The sequence below is a fragment of the Nansenia antarctica genome, assembly GCF_963989245.1.
Source record: "Nansenia antarctica genome assembly, chromosome: 6".
Lineage (NCBI taxonomy): Eukaryota > Metazoa > Chordata > Actinopteri > Argentiniformes > Microstomatidae > Nansenia > Nansenia antarctica.
This window is the reverse complement of record NC_137676.1, coordinates 66,279,574-66,294,620: the sequence shown is the minus strand read 5'-3', so window position 1 is coordinate 66,294,620 and position 15,047 is coordinate 66,279,574. Positions and strand designations below refer to the sequence as shown.

The following is a 15,047-nucleotide window of genomic DNA, read 5'->3' as shown; positions in this document are numbered from 1 at the left end:
GGGACATGGCTGTGTGACAATTGGGGCGGATATAGATGGCCAACATGTCATAACAGGGGCCACAGTGGAAGGACGTGCTCGTGTAACAGGGAAAGGGTGCAAAACAAGGCTATATTGTGGGAACTGGATATGTGCTTATGTGAACAATAACATTGATTGCTTGTGTACATGAACAGGCAACGTTTTTTTAATGCATGTGTATCTGTTAAGCATATTTGAGTTGATAGACAAAGCCATGTTAATGCTACTATCTTGTCATCATCATAACGTGCCTGAGTGTGACGTACAAGTGGTGCGCAAAATAATAAACGGTTCTTCTCTAGGCCAAACTGAGTACGACGTGGTCGTGTTATTTTTCTGTCCGTGAATGAACAACTACTTTGGTTGACTATAAACGTGGAGACTTCTGCTGATCCCCAGGGACATGTTTGAGGATGGGGCTGGTGCCAGTGTTTGAGAGAGCCGGACGGATCTACGAGTTCAGACTGATGATGGAGTTCAGCGGAGAGAACAAGGGCTACGCCTTCGTCATGTACACCACCAGAGAGGCAGCCCAGAGAGCCATCCACCTGCTGGACAACCATGAGATTAGACCGGGGAAGTTCATCTGCGTGTGTGTGAGTCTGGACAACTGCAGGCTCTTCATCGGCTCCATCCCCAAAGAGAAGTGGAAGGAATTGATTACAAGGAAACCTTTTCACCGACAGCCAATATGACTTCTGTACGAACATTGACGCAGGTGGCAGGTGACGCCAGGAAGCGAGGAAAGAGCACTGAGATTCGGCCCTGGTCTACATCTTCCCTGAGTGTGACATACAAGTGGTGCGCAAAATAATAAACGGTTCTTCTCTAGGCCAAACTGAGTACGACGTGGTCGTATTATTTTTCTGTCCGTGAATGAACAACTACTTTGGTTGACTATAAACGTGGAGACTTCTGCTGTATGAAATGTCTCACGTAACAGGTTATGGGCCCAGTCAAGGTGGCCAAAGGTGGTTTAGGTTGTTATTCGACGGTGACGAGAAAAACGTAGAGTTATGGGAGACGAGGTTTTTGGCGCACATGGAGCTGCGCGGCCTCAGTGAAGTGATCCAGGAATCGCCAGAGATAGACGACAACGACGAAGAAGCACTTGAAGAAGATGCAACAAAGAATGCAGAAGCATATGCTGAGTTAGTGCAGTGTCTAGATAATAAGAGTTTATCTCTAGTAATGAGAGACGCAAAACGAGACGGAAGAAATGCATTGGCAATACTCCGTGTGCACTATGCGGGCAAGGACAAACCACGAGTGGTGAGCCTGTACTATGAACTCTCTTCCCTCCACAAAGCAAGCAACGAGACTGTTACAGATTACGTTATTCGAGCAGAGACCATATTCACGTCTTTGAGAAGGGCCGAAGAAAATATCAGTGACGGGTTACAGATTGCCATGGTAGTGAAAGGGTTACCTGACTCATTCAACCCATTTGTTGTGCACGTTACCCAAACTAATGACCGTCTAACGTTCGGTGAGTTCAAAACAAAACTGAGAAGCTATGAGAGTACTGAAAAGTACAAGACGAGTGAGGTGGACGAAGACAACGTCATGAGGACCAGTGGGGCAACGGCGAGGACACGGAAAGAAAATGGACCTAGCCGATGTTGAATGTTACGTGTGCGGAAAGAAGGGGCATATGGCTAGGACGTGCCCTAACGAGTCCCAAGCGAGGCGAGAGGAGCGAAAGTGGGACACACCATACCGAGGAAGGGGCCGAGGACGAGGCCGAGGGCAAGGCCGCGTAGAGTTAACCTAACTGTGTTAAGGGCCGGTAGTCATGGACGGGGACAGCGGTAACTTGTTGGGGGAGGACGGCCTGCTGATGAAGAGCTCGAACGAGGCCGCGCTTCTGAAACTAATGGAGAAAACTGGTTACAACATGGTTCAGGAGAACGGACAGAGGAAGTTTGGTGGACCTCCTCCAGGTTGGGAGGGCCCCCCTCCTCCACGGGGGTGTGAGGTGTTTGTGGGTAAGATCCCCAGGTACATGTTTGAGGATGGGGCTGGTGCCAGTGTTTGAGAGAGCCGGACGGATCTACGAGTTCAGACTGATGATGGAGTTCAGCGGAGAGAACAAGGGCTACGCCTTCGTCATGTACACCACCAGAGAGGCAGCCCAGAGAGCCATCCACCTGCTGGACAACCATGAGATTAGACCGGGGAAGTTCATCGGCGTGTGTGTGAGTCTGGACAACTGCAGGCTCTTCATCGGCTCCATCCCCAAAGAGAAGTGGAAGGAATTGATTACAAGGAAACCTTTTCACCGACAGCCAATATGACTTCTGTACGAACATTGACGCAGGTGGCAGGTGACGCCAGGAAGCGAGGAAAGAGCACTGAGATTCAGCCCTGGTCTACATCTTCCCTGAGTGTGACGTACAAGTGGTGCGCAAAATAATAAACGGTTCTTCTCTAGGCCAAACTGAGTACGACGTGGTCGTATTATTTCTCTGTCCGTGAATGAACAACTACTTTGGTTGACTATAAACGTGGAGACTTCTGCTGTATGAAATGTCTCACGTAACAGGTTATGGGCCCAGTCAAGGTGGCCAAAGGTGGTTCAGGTTGTTATTCGACGGTGACGAGAAAAACTTAGAGTTATGGGAGACGAGGTTTTTGGCGCACATGGAGCTGCGCGGCCTCAGTGAAGTGATCCAGGAATCACCAGAGATAGACGACAACGACGAAGAAGCACTTGAAGAAGATGCAACAAAGAATGCAGAAGCATATGCTGAGTTAGTGCAGTGTCTAGATAATAAGAGTTTATCTCTAGTAATGAGACGCAAAACGAGACGGAAGAAATGCATTGGCAATACTCCGTGTGCACTATGCGGGCAAGGACAAACCACGAGTGGTGAGCCTGTACTGTGAAGTCTCTTCCCTCCACAAAGCAAGCAACGAGAATGTTACAGATTACGTTATTCGAGCAGAGACCATATTCACGTCTTTGAGAAGGGCCGAAGAAAATATCAGTGACGGGTTACAGATTGCCATGGTAGTGAAAGGGTTACCTGACTCATTCAACCCATTTGTTGTGCACGTTACCCAAACTAATGACTGTCTAACGTTCGGTGAGTTCAAAACAAAACTGAGAAGCTATGAGAGTACTGAAAAGTACAAGACGAGTGAGGTGGACGAAGACAACGTCATGAGGACCAGTGGGGCAATGGCGAGGACACGAGGACATGGAAAGAAAATGGACCTAGCCGATGTTGAATGTTACGTGTGCGGAAAGAAAAGGCATATGGCTAGGACGTGCCCTAACGAGTCCCAAGCGAGGCGAGAGGAGCGAAAGTGGGACACACCATACCGAGGAAGGGGCCGAGGACGAGGCCGAGGGCAAGGCCGCGTAGAGTTAACCTAACTGTGTTAAGGGCCGGTAGTCATGGACGGGGACAGCGGTAACTTGTTGGGGGAGGACGGCCTGCTGATGAAGAGCTCGAACGAGGCCGCGCTTCTGAAACTAATGGAGAAAACTGGTTACAACATGGTTCAGGAGAACGGACAGAGGAAGTTTGGTGGACCTCCTCCAGGTTGGGAGGGCCCCCCTCCTCCACGGGGGTGTGAGGTGTTTGTGGGTAAGATCCCCAGGGACATGTTTGAGGATGGGGCTGGTGCCAGTGTTTGAGAGAGCCGGACGGATCTACGAGTTCAGACTGATGATGGAGTTCAGCGGAGAGAACAAGGGCTACGCCTTCGTCATGTACACCACCAGAGAGGCAGCCCAGAGAGCCATCCACCTGCTGGACAACCATGAGATTAGACCGGGGAAGTTCATCGGCGTGTGTGTGAGTCTGGACAACTGCAGGCTCTTCATCGGCTCCATCCCCAAAGAGAAGTGGAAGGAATTGATTACAAGGAAACCTTTTCACCGACAGCCAATATGACTTCTGTACGAACATTGATGCAGGTGGCAGGTGACGCCAGGAAGCGAGGAAAGAGCACTGAGATTCGGATCTGGTCTACATCTTCTCGTAGCTCAGCTCGTGTCCACAGGTCTTGCAGACTTTCCTGTACATGTCTTCTTCCTCGTCCACTAGTTCCTCTGGGCCGTACTCGTGCTGGTGGGCGCTGGTATCCTTTGTCCACATGCTGCTCCTCACGGCGCGACGCAACTCTGTGGAAGACAGACAGATGTTGTCTTCAGCAAATCGCAATAACGTTACTTTTGGTTATTACTAGGGGATCACAGGAATGGCGACGGAGTGGTGGTCTCTGGGGTAGGGTGGAGGAGGATGTCATGTTTATTTTAAACTGCATTTCACAGCAGTCTCAATACTTTGCACAATATAAAAACAGTGACTAAAACAATGCAATGTGTGTAAAAGAAAACTTAACATGTGCTTTACTAGCTGAGGGTGTATTTCCACTGTGGTGCTTTGCTGTCTCCTTTAGAGAGTTGAGGAAGAGTATTGAAGTGGTTAACTTGGCTTTTCTGAGGTGAACTGTGTCCATGTACATGGCAAAGAGCAGCTTCAACGTTTCATGTGTTGCAGATATAAATGTAACCTTAATCTACCTCCTCTACATTACAGAATAGCATGTCTGTTTTATGTAACTTTTGTTATGTGAAAGGTCTACCATTTCTCCCTCATAAACAATGGTGTTTTCACGTGCGCCGTAGAAACGGAGTCGTAACATTTTGGTTGATTATGACCCACCCACCCCAGGTACCGATTCTGACTTTTGCGTTTCCTATTCCAGAGTTGCACATGAATGCAGCGTGTAGCACAACCTCTCCAGGAGTACTCACCTTTGACCTTTTTGTTGAAGCGTTTCTGCTTCTGAATCTCCTTGTTCTCCTCCCTGCTTTCTTTAGCCTCCTCCAGCGCCTCATCAGAACCCCACACCTCTAGGCAGCGTTTCTCCACCTTAACACACACATGCACAAACACAGTTTTCCAAAGGCTTAGTACACCGTTTGAAACCAAGCAGTTTGCCTGGCCGCACTTGTTTTATTCAGGTGAGTCAATTGTGCTTTGACGATACCTCCTTAATTAATGCCAGTGAGGAACATAACATGTTATTAATTTAAATATAATTAAGTGAAGTCGGTAAGGGGCCTGGCACTCCTCCTAACATTGCCAATGAAGGCTAGGCTCTATAGCCAAAACATGTCCATCTATGCTGCTAATGAATGGAGAAATAATAGCAATCATGAGAGCTTGTCTTTTCCTTGTTACTTGTTTGTGCTATAGCGCCCAAAAACATCTCATACTTTTCTAAATAGTACTCTCTCTCTCTCTCTCTGTTCTAAATGTATATTTCCTGTAAAGCACATTGTATTGCACCGGGTATATGAAATGTTCTATGCAAAGTTTGATTTGATTTGAATAATAGTTGAGCACAGCAATTTTCTGAACCCTCCTACTGTACCTGCAGCTTCAAGTACAGTTTCATGTCCCCCCAAATAGGGTTGTGATGGTTCTTCTTGAGCACAAACTTCAGAACTGGCTCTCTCAGGTCAAGATCACAGTCTTTCAGCAGGTACTCCTTTTTGGACTCGGTACGGGTAATCAGCTTGTGTTTCACGTCGTTATCTCTAAAGGGACAAGCAGAGGAACATAAACCAGTCCATTACTGCCACAATCAGACCCCTGATTGTTATGTTGCAACAACACAATGATGGCTGAAGCACAGACCCAAACAAGCCATGGTATCTGGGATGACAGCAGTTCAACTATCAGTCAGACATTTCTGTGTGATATCTTTGTAATTTGATACACTAAGCAAGAACAATGTGGTAACCTGCATACACGTCATGTTATAATAAATGACACAAACGTATCCAGGTCCATTTAATACTTAAACGTGTACCTGCATTTGTCACAAACGGACAGATCAAAGCTGTTGCTGAGGTAGGAGTCCATGAAAGGTTTGTCGCAGTCTTCACAAACTAGGTAGTCAAGCTCAATCACTGGTGCTATTGGAGAAAAAAACAAGAGACAGGCTTCAAATATATGAAAACATTATTTCCTTGGTGATTAATACATTTTAACAACTGTTAACCTACCTATTTATTTGAGGGCAACTGATGATTCATCTGACACCTTTACCAAAAGAATGACTACTATCATCACTGTAATTATAGTAGTATAGCCTGAATTGTTGACTTGTTGAAGAATCTAAACCAAATAATTGTACTCCTGTGTACCAGTACATTGGCATATTGTAATAATGATAATAATTCAGATTCTGACTTGGCATACTGAAAAACAATTGACCCTGGTGGTGTTGGACCACCTAGTGTACTACCATGTACCTGGTTGATGGACCACTACTATCTTTGTCCTTTGCTCGTCCAGTCCCTCTTCTTCTTCATCGATGAAGAATCCTCCTCCAGAATCGATTGTTTTGGCGACTTTGGCGACAGTTCCACCTTCGCCTCCCGAGGGTCTGCATGCGAGCCGGGCTTGTCTCAGCATCAGAGCCCGCTGCCGGTTGCGCTCGATCTGCGCTTTGACAGCTGGCGACAGCTCCAATTTGATGGCAGCTACTAGATTGTAATCAAGTGCAATACTGAAACACAACTGTGAACATTTCAAACCTGCAAACTGCGACACTTTAAATGAATGTGCAATAATACTATGTGCAATATGACAACCCTCGGGTACATAAGGTTCAGAGATAGGAAATGTTAGGATATGTATAGCATAGCATAGAGTACAGCACAGTGTTTTATTGTATAGTATAGTAGTATAGTATAGTGGATAGTGTACATAGCCTTTATTTATGTAAACCAGCTCTTTTCCCTTCTTGTTTTTAGTTTTTTTTCTCCAAGCACCAGGGGAGCCCCCCCTCCCAAATGTCGTTGTATGGTACCTGTACTGTATTAATGACAATAAAGACCATTCATTCATTCATTCATTCATTCAACTCACCCGTCGTGGTCCCGTTTGACGTCATGGTCCCGTCTGACACTGAAGGAGCAGCGACATCCACCGTGGGCTCCAGCAAATCCATCCTCTGCTTTCTTAAATAGCTCAGCTAAAAGTAGCTCAGTGTCTTACGGTTAAAAGGCGGGTATCATAGATGGCCAAGTCTGGCTGAATGCAGGTTCTTTTGTTTTGATTTTGGCACAAACAGACCCAGTTTTCTCCCATGCATGCTCTGCCTTTAGTGAGCTACTACTTGCATTTCAGGTCGTCTTAATTGAGCTCGCTGTGTTTAACCAGAGATTATGAAAAACCACCTGCTCTGGTTGAATGTGAACAGTCATAGATAGAGGAGCGGTGTACCCGAAGACAGTTCAGCCATGTTCAAGTCCCCCATCTTCTTCTTCGTCTTCGTCTTCTTTTTCTTCTTCTTCAGTGGGGTTTAATGGCAGGTTGGTATCCAACGCTACCGGCGCATTACCGCCACCTACTGTGCTGGAGTGTGGGCCACAAACGGGCACACATTAAAACAGAAATATTGGACACGACATATGTGGATGGTCTCTTCAGCAATACCTTCAATGATCATTCCTGGCTTCTCGTCTCTCAACCCTACTCTCATCTCATCTCATTTTTTGAGCCTTGATTGGCTACGAGTAGTTGACAGAGTGCAGCAGCTTGCACTGGGCCTGGTCTTCAAGATACGCTACACCACAAAGACACCCAAGTACCTGTCAACATACTTCCAAAAAGTGAACAACGTCCACACATACAATACCAGAGGAAGCTCCACGAACCACGTTCAACCGCGTTGCACCACAAACAATACTCGTTTGCAAACTATGCAGTAAAAATGTGGAACGCCCTTCCTATAATCTTAAAGGAGTGCGAAACACTGCCCACCTTCAAAACCACTCTCAAAAAACATTTACAGGAGGCTGCAATCCGTAACTGGACCCTCTAAATCAAAAATCAGATTAAAAGACCCGAACTACCCACTGTACATACTTTGTGTTTTGTCCCCCGCCCCCACCTGTGGTGTATGTCCCCACCTGTCCTACCCGCTGTACATACCTAATGTTTTGTTGTATTGTTCTTCCCATGATGGATGTATGTTTATCTTGTAGATAGTACTAGTTATTTGTCTGTATTATCTTGTAGATAGTACTAGTTATTTTTTGTCTGTCTTACATGTAACGATGAATTGAGAATCAAGGACCCCAATTGAAATAAGCCAGTGGCTTTCTTGGGTTTTTATCCTGTTAGTTGACCTTGTATGTAATATGTACTTTCATGTACCTACTTCTGCAAATCTTCTAATAAAGTTTTCAATCAATCAATCAATCCCCTCTCTCTCTCTCTCTCTCCTTCCTCTACTCTACTGCATCAATCAAACTGCTCCACAGTTTCAGCAAGTCCAACTATAGTTTTTCGACATACTTATTATTAGATGGGGCTTGCTTTGATATACTTATTATTATTCCACCTACTTTTAACTTTTAAGCTATTCACACCAATCCAACTTTAAATCAGAGGTCTAACTCGCATCGTTCACATTTCATCAGTGCCCTCCATAGGTATTGGAAAGAGGAAGCTATAGCCTACTCGAAGAGTACATGAACAGAGATTCTCAGCTACAGTAATGGTACCGTAGTAATGTATATCTCTTACCTGATCTGTTCTTTGAGAATGTTAGTGTTCTCTCATAGTGTGTATGTAGTTTATGGCTGCGTTCGTAAATTCGCTCGGGAAATCTGATCAGCACTCATGGAATGCCTCTTGTCCGAACAAATGACGTGGTCCTTTTATGACGTTGAACCAAGTGTGCGCTCCGGCGAATTTATGAACGCACCCAATGGCTGTATGATATGCATGTTGTGACTGTCCTCATAGACATGTTTAGTTAGGTCGCCCAGTGTTCAAGGCCTTCTACTTGTAGAATGTTTACTTATCACGTTCAGGTCCTGTTCGCTGTTGGCACCCCAAGTATTCCGACTTGTGGTCGATCTATAATACGTACAGATGTACAATACATACACATTGTATATTATAATGAATTGTACTGCAGAGACTGCATGCGTCAATGGAACTTTGCCTCTGATGGAAATATTTAAAATATTGAAAAGGGCCTTTGGGGATTTTGTTTAGATTATATCTAGGTAATGACTGGTCATCTTAGGCGCGCTCTCCACGGATGCGACGGGCCAGCTGGATGTCTTTGGGCATGATGGTCACCCTCTTGGCGTGGATGGCGCACAGGTTGGTGTCCTCGAACAGACCGACCAGGTACGCCTCGCTAGCCTCCTGCAGGGCCATCACAGCAGAGCTCTGGAAGCGCAGGTCGGTCTTGAAATTAGTGTTGATCCGATACCATTTTTTGATCCCGATACCGATACCGATTACCGTGCAGTACTTGCCGATACCGAGTACCGATCCGATACCACGGCGTTTGAAAAAACAAAACAAAAAAACGTGTTTTTTTGAGCCGCATACTCACCTCGATGTAAAATGATTGCTAACACTTAGTCTGGCACTGCTCAAAACCTTTGTAAAACAGGAAAAAATACCAACAGAGAGTGAATGCTATATAACTTTTTTTTATTGTCTACCTGGTATGGTGACAAGAAAATCAACCCCTTATAAAACCTGAAATGTGGCTCTCACAGATGCCAATCAGTGCAATATCCAAGATATAAAACAGTCGTAGTAGTAGTGCAACAGCAAGTGAACATTTACAAACAAAATAACTTTAAGATATAAAACAGTCGTAGTAGTAGTGCAACAGCAAGTAAACAATTACAAACAAAATAACTTTAAGATATAAAACAGTCGTAGTAGTAGTGCAACAGCAAGTAAACATTTACAAACAAAATAACTTTAAGATATAAAACCGTACAAGTAGTGCAACAGCAAGTAAACATTTACAAACAAAATAAGGCCCATTTGAGACTAACATAAGATGTAGGCCTACCTGAGGGAATAATAATATTTTAGAAGTGCAGCCTGAATTTGGTAAAATAAATAAAAGGATATTTTAAATGTTAGGAAATGTTATCACAAATGTAAACAAACTCCACTTTAAAAAACAAAAACAAAAGAGCTGGAGCAAAATAAAGTGCACTGCACATTAGTGCAGACATGTCACATAGCAGCACTCAGTCCTCCAAATTAAAATCCTTAGGCTTCAAGTTCAAATACATAGGCAGGTTCTTCTTTAAGAAGATGAGCATTTCTACTCTCTCTCCTAGCAGCCTGTTCCTCTTTTCATCCAGTATGTTGGAAGCTGTTCTGAACAGTCTCTCACTATCTACACTAGTAGAGGGAGCACAGAGAAACACTGCAGCAGTAGCAGCCAGGGTGGGGAACCGTTCCTTATTCTTTCCCCAGTACTCAAATGGGCTCTCTAAGCGGTGGATGGTTTTCCGCGATAGTGTAAAGCTGCCACGCCATTGGTTGAGAGCAGCTGCTCTGGGCCAATAGCGTTCCAGCAGAGGAGCATGCCTGGGCATGTCTGGGCATGTAGGTGTTAGGAAGGCTGTGTCAGGCTACGATAGCAGACAAGCTGAGAAAAACGCAACGTGCTGCGTTTGAACAAGAGTTTGGTATCGGGTGTTATTATTTGTTAGTACTCGCCGATACCGATACCAGCATTTTTGTGCGTATCGGTGGCCATGCCGATACTAGTATCGGTATCGGAACAACACTACTTGAAATCCTGGGCGATTTCCCTCACCAAGCGCTGGAAGGGCAGCTTGCGGATCAGCAGCTCGGTGGACTTCTGGTAACGACGGATCTCCCTCAGAGCCACGGTGCCGGGCCTGTAGCGGTGAGGCTTCTTCACGCCGCCGGTGGCCGGGGCGCTTTTACGGGTAGCCTTGGTGGCGAGCTGCTTCCTGGGGGCTTTCCCACCGGTGGACTTACGAGCGGTTTGCTTTGTTCTGGCCATGGTGCTTACTTCTTTCTTTGACAGACAGAGTATAGACAATGGTGAAAAAGACTGTGTTTATAAAGCAAGCGCTCTCATCCGCTGATTGGTCGGCGATTATGGACGAGCTCATTGGCCCGTTGTTACCTCCTTCTCGGGTCGCCATTGGACGTGAGCTCCGTCCAACCCTGCCCGCCAAAATGTAAAATCATGACACCCTGCCTCTCTGCCTTCTTCCCTTTGCCCCAACACGTACGCGCAATAACGCATTGGCCGTGGAACTAGTGATGGGGGAAACGAAGCTTTCCGACGCATTGACACATTCAACACAACTGTGTCGGAAAAAGTGTCGATCTATCGATGCATTCGATACAGCAGCTCCATAGTGACATCTGCTGGTCAATTCACGGTCAGGAATTTGGGGCAAATACAATAAGCCCACTGTCATCATGTCTTGTTCAATAAAGGTCCTGTGACAAACTGTCGATGTGTATGTGGCCATATATGCGCCCTTAAATGTTGGTGTGTCTAGTAGACTATAGCCTAGTCCTAATTGATGACCTGTCATAAATGTGTCTGTAGTCAATATGATATAATTCTGAACGACATTTAGGCATGTGTGGGACATGGCTGTGTGACAATTGGGGCGGATATAGATGGCCAACATGTCATAACAGGGGCCACAGTGGAAGGACGTGCTCGTGTAACAGGGAAAGGGTACAAAACAAGGCTATATTGTGGGAACTGGATATGTGCTTATGTGAACAATAACATTGATTGCTTGTGTACATGAACAGGCAACGTTTTTTTAATGCATGTGTATCTGTTAAGCATATTTGAGTTGATAGACAAAGCCATGTTAATGCTACTATCTTGTCATCATCATAACGTGCCTGAGTGTGACGTACAAGTGGTGCGCAAAATAATAAACGGTTCTTCTCTAGGCCAAACTGAGTACGACGTGGTCGTGTTATTTTTCTGTCCGTGAATGAACAACTACTTTGGTTGACTATAAACGTGGAGACTTCTGCTGTATGAAATGTCTCACGTAACAGGTTATGGGCCCAGTCAAGGTGGCCAAAGGTGGTTTAGGTTGTTATTCGACGGTGACGAGAAAAACTTAGAGTTATGGGAGACGAGGTTTTTGGCGCACATGGAGCTGCGCGGCCTCAGTGAAGTGATCCAGGAATCGCCAGAGATAGACGACAACGACGAAGAAGCACTTGAAGAAGATGCAACAAAGAATGCAGAAGCATATGCTGAGTTAGTGCAGTGTCTAGATAATAAGAGTTTATCTCTAGTAATGAGAGACGCAAAACGAGACGGAAGAAATGCATTGGCAATACTCCGTGTGCACTATGCGGGCAAGGACAAACCACGAGTAGTGAGCCTGTACTATGAACTCTCTTCCCTCCACAAAGCAAGCAACGAGACTGTTACAGATTACGTTATTCGAGCAGAGACCATATTCACGTCTTTGAGAAGGGCCAAAGAAAATATCAGTGACGGGTTACAGATTGCCATGGTAGTGAAAGGGTTACCTGACTCATTCAACCCATTTGTTGTGCACGTTACCCAAACTAATGACCGTCTAACGTTCGGTGAGTTCAAAACAAAACAGAGAAGCTATGAGAGTACTGAAAAGTACAAGACGAGTGAGGTGGACGAAGACAACGTCATGAGGACCAGTGGGGCAACGGCGAGGACACGAGGACATGGACGGGGGAAGAAAATTGACCTAGCCGATGTTGAATGTTACGTGTGCGGAAAGAAGGGGCATATGGCTAGGACGTGCCCTAACGAGTCCCAAGCGAGGCGAGAGGAGCGAAAGTGGGACACACCATACCGAGGAAGGGGCCGAGGACGAGGCCGAGGGCAAGGCCGCGTAGAGTTAACCTAACTGTGTTAAGGGCCGGTAGTCATGGACGGGGACAGCGGTAACTTGTTGGGGGAGGACGGCCTGCTGATGAAGAGCTCGAACGAGGCCGCGCTTCTGAAACTAATGGAGAAAACTGGTTACAACATGGTTCAGGAGAACGGACAGAGGAAGTTTGGTGGACCTCCTCCAGGTTGGGAGGGCCCCCCTCCTCCACGGGGGTGTGAGGTGTTTGTGGGTAAGATCCCCAGGGACATGTTTGAGGATGGGGCTGGTGCCAGTGTTTGAGAGAGCCGGACGGATCTACGAGTTCAGACTGATGATGGAGTTCAGCGGAGAGAACAAGGGCTACGCCTTCGTCATGTACACCACCAGAGAGGCAGCCCAGAGAGCCATCCACCTGCTGGACAACCATGAGATTAGACCGGGGAAGTTCATCTGCGTGTGTGTGAGTCTGGACAACTGCAGGCTCTTCATCAGCTCCATCCCCAAAGAGAAGTGGAAGGAATTGATTACAAGGAAACCTTTTCACCGACAGCCAATATGACTTCTGTACGAACATTGACGCAGGTGGCAGGTGACGCCAGGAAGCGAGGAAAGAGCACTGAGATTCGGCCCTGGTCTACATCTTCCCTGAGTGTGACGTACAAGTGGTGCGCAAAATAATAAACGGTTCTTCTCTAGGCCAAACTGAGTACGACGTGGTCGTGTTATTTTTCTGTCCGTGAATGAACAACTACTTTGGTTGACTATAAACGTGGAGACTTCTGCTGTATGAAATGTCTCACGTAACAGGTTATGGGCCCAGTCAAGGTGGCCAAAGGTGGTTTAGGTTGTTATTCGACGGTGACGAGAAAAACGTAGAGTTATGGGAGACGAGGTTTTTGGCGCACATGGAGCTGCGCGGCCTCAGTGAAGTGATCCAGGAATCGCCAGAGATAGACGACAACGACGAAGAAGCACTTGAAGAAGATGCAACAAAGAATGCAGAAGCATATGCTGAGTTAGTGCAGTGTCTAGATAATAAGAGTTTATCTCTAGTAATGAGAGACGCAAAACGAGACGGAAGAAATGCATTGGCAATACTCCGTGTGCACTATGCGGGCAAGGACAAACCACGAGTAGTGAGCCTGTACTATGAACTCTCTTCCCTCCACAAAGCAAGCAACGAGACTGTTACAGATTACGTTATTCGAGCAGAGACCATATTCACGTCTTTGAGAAGGGCCAAAGAAAATATCAGTGACGGGTTACAGATTGCCATGGTAGTGAAAGGGTTACCTGACTCATTCAACCCATTTGTTGTGCACGTTACCCAAACTAATGACCGTCTAACGTTCGGTGAGTTCAAAACAAAACAGAGAAGCTATGAGAGTACTGAAAAGTACAAGACGAGTGAGGTGGACGAAGACAACGTCATGAGGACCAGTGGGGCAACGGCGAGGACACGAGGACATGGACGGGGGAAGAAAATTGACCTAGCCGATGTTGAATGTTACGTGTGCGGAAAGAAGGGGCATATGGCTAGGACGTGCCCTAACGAGTCCCAAGCGAGGCGAGAGGAGCGAAAGTGGGACACACCATACCGAGGAAGGGGCCGAGGACGAGGCCGAGGGCAAGGCCGCGTAGAGTTAACCTAACTGTGTTAAGGGCCGGTAGTCATGGACGGGGACAGCGGTAACTTGTTGGGGGAGGACGGCCTGCTGATGAAGAGCTCGAACGAGGCCGCGCTTCTGAAACTAATGGAGAAAACTGGTTACAACATGGTTCAGGAGAACGGACAGAGGAAGTTTGGTGGACCTCCTCCAGGTTGGGAGGGCCCCCCTCCTCCACAGGGGTGTGAGGTGTTTGTGGGTAAGATCCCCAGGGACATGTTTGAGGATGGGGCTGGTGCCAGTGTTTGAGAGAGCCGGACGGATCTACGAGTTCAGACTGATGATGGAGTTCAGCGGAGAGAACAAGGGCTACGCCTTCGTCATGTACACCACCAGAGAGGCAGCCCAGAGAGCCATCCACCTGCTGGACAACCATGAGATTAGACCGGGGAAGTTCATCTGCGTGTGTGTGAGTCTGGACAACTGCAGGCTCTTCATTGGCTCCATCCCCAAAGAGAAGTGGAAGGAATTGATTACAAGGAAACCTTTTCACCGACAGCCAATATGACTTCTGTACGAACATTGACGCAGGTGGCAGGTGACGCCAGGAAGCGAGGAAAGAGCACTGAGATTCGGCCCTGGTCTACATCTTCCCTGAGTGTGACGTACAAGTGGTGCGCAAAATAATAAACGGTTCTTCTCTAGGCCAAACTGAGTATGACGTGGTCGTATTCTTT

General features: G+C 46.6%; 2 protein-coding genes and 1 pseudogene across 3 annotated transcripts; 1 reads left to right on the top strand and 2 right to left on the bottom strand.

Moving 5' to 3' along the window:
- Window positions 1-4,001: 4,001 nt before the first annotated feature.
- LOC308161284 (DNA repair protein complementing XP-A cells homolog) lies at window positions 4,002-6,946 on the bottom strand (the record flags this gene model as incomplete). Its single annotated transcript, XM_080535276.1, has 6 exons — window positions 6,921-6,946; window positions 6,302-6,532; window positions 5,857-5,962; window positions 5,416-5,581; window positions 4,793-4,910; window positions 4,002-4,156 (listed from the first exon to the last, which is right to left on the bottom strand). The coding sequence occupies exons 1-6, from the start codon at window positions 6,943-6,945 to the stop codon at window positions 4,002-4,004; spliced, it is 801 nt and encodes a 266-aa protein (XP_080391402.1). The 5' UTR covers window position 6,946.
- A 2,143-nt stretch (window positions 6,947-9,089) lies between these two features.
- Window positions 9,090-10,860, bottom strand: LOC308160852 (histone H3, embryonic-like; the record flags this gene model as incomplete). Its single annotated transcript, XM_080534786.1, has 2 exons — window positions 9,090-9,242; window positions 10,648-10,860. 2 exons carry the CDS (start codon window positions 10,858-10,860, stop codon window positions 9,090-9,092), a joined length of 366 nt encoding a protein of 121 aa, XP_080390912.1.
- Window positions 10,861-12,537: 1,677 nt separating this feature from the next.
- Window positions 12,538-13,262, top strand: LOC308160851 (putative RNA-binding protein 46; annotated as a pseudogene). The gene has a single exon. The product of its transcript is annotated as a putative RNA-binding protein 46 (transcript).
- Window positions 13,263-15,047: the final 1,785 nt, after the last annotated feature.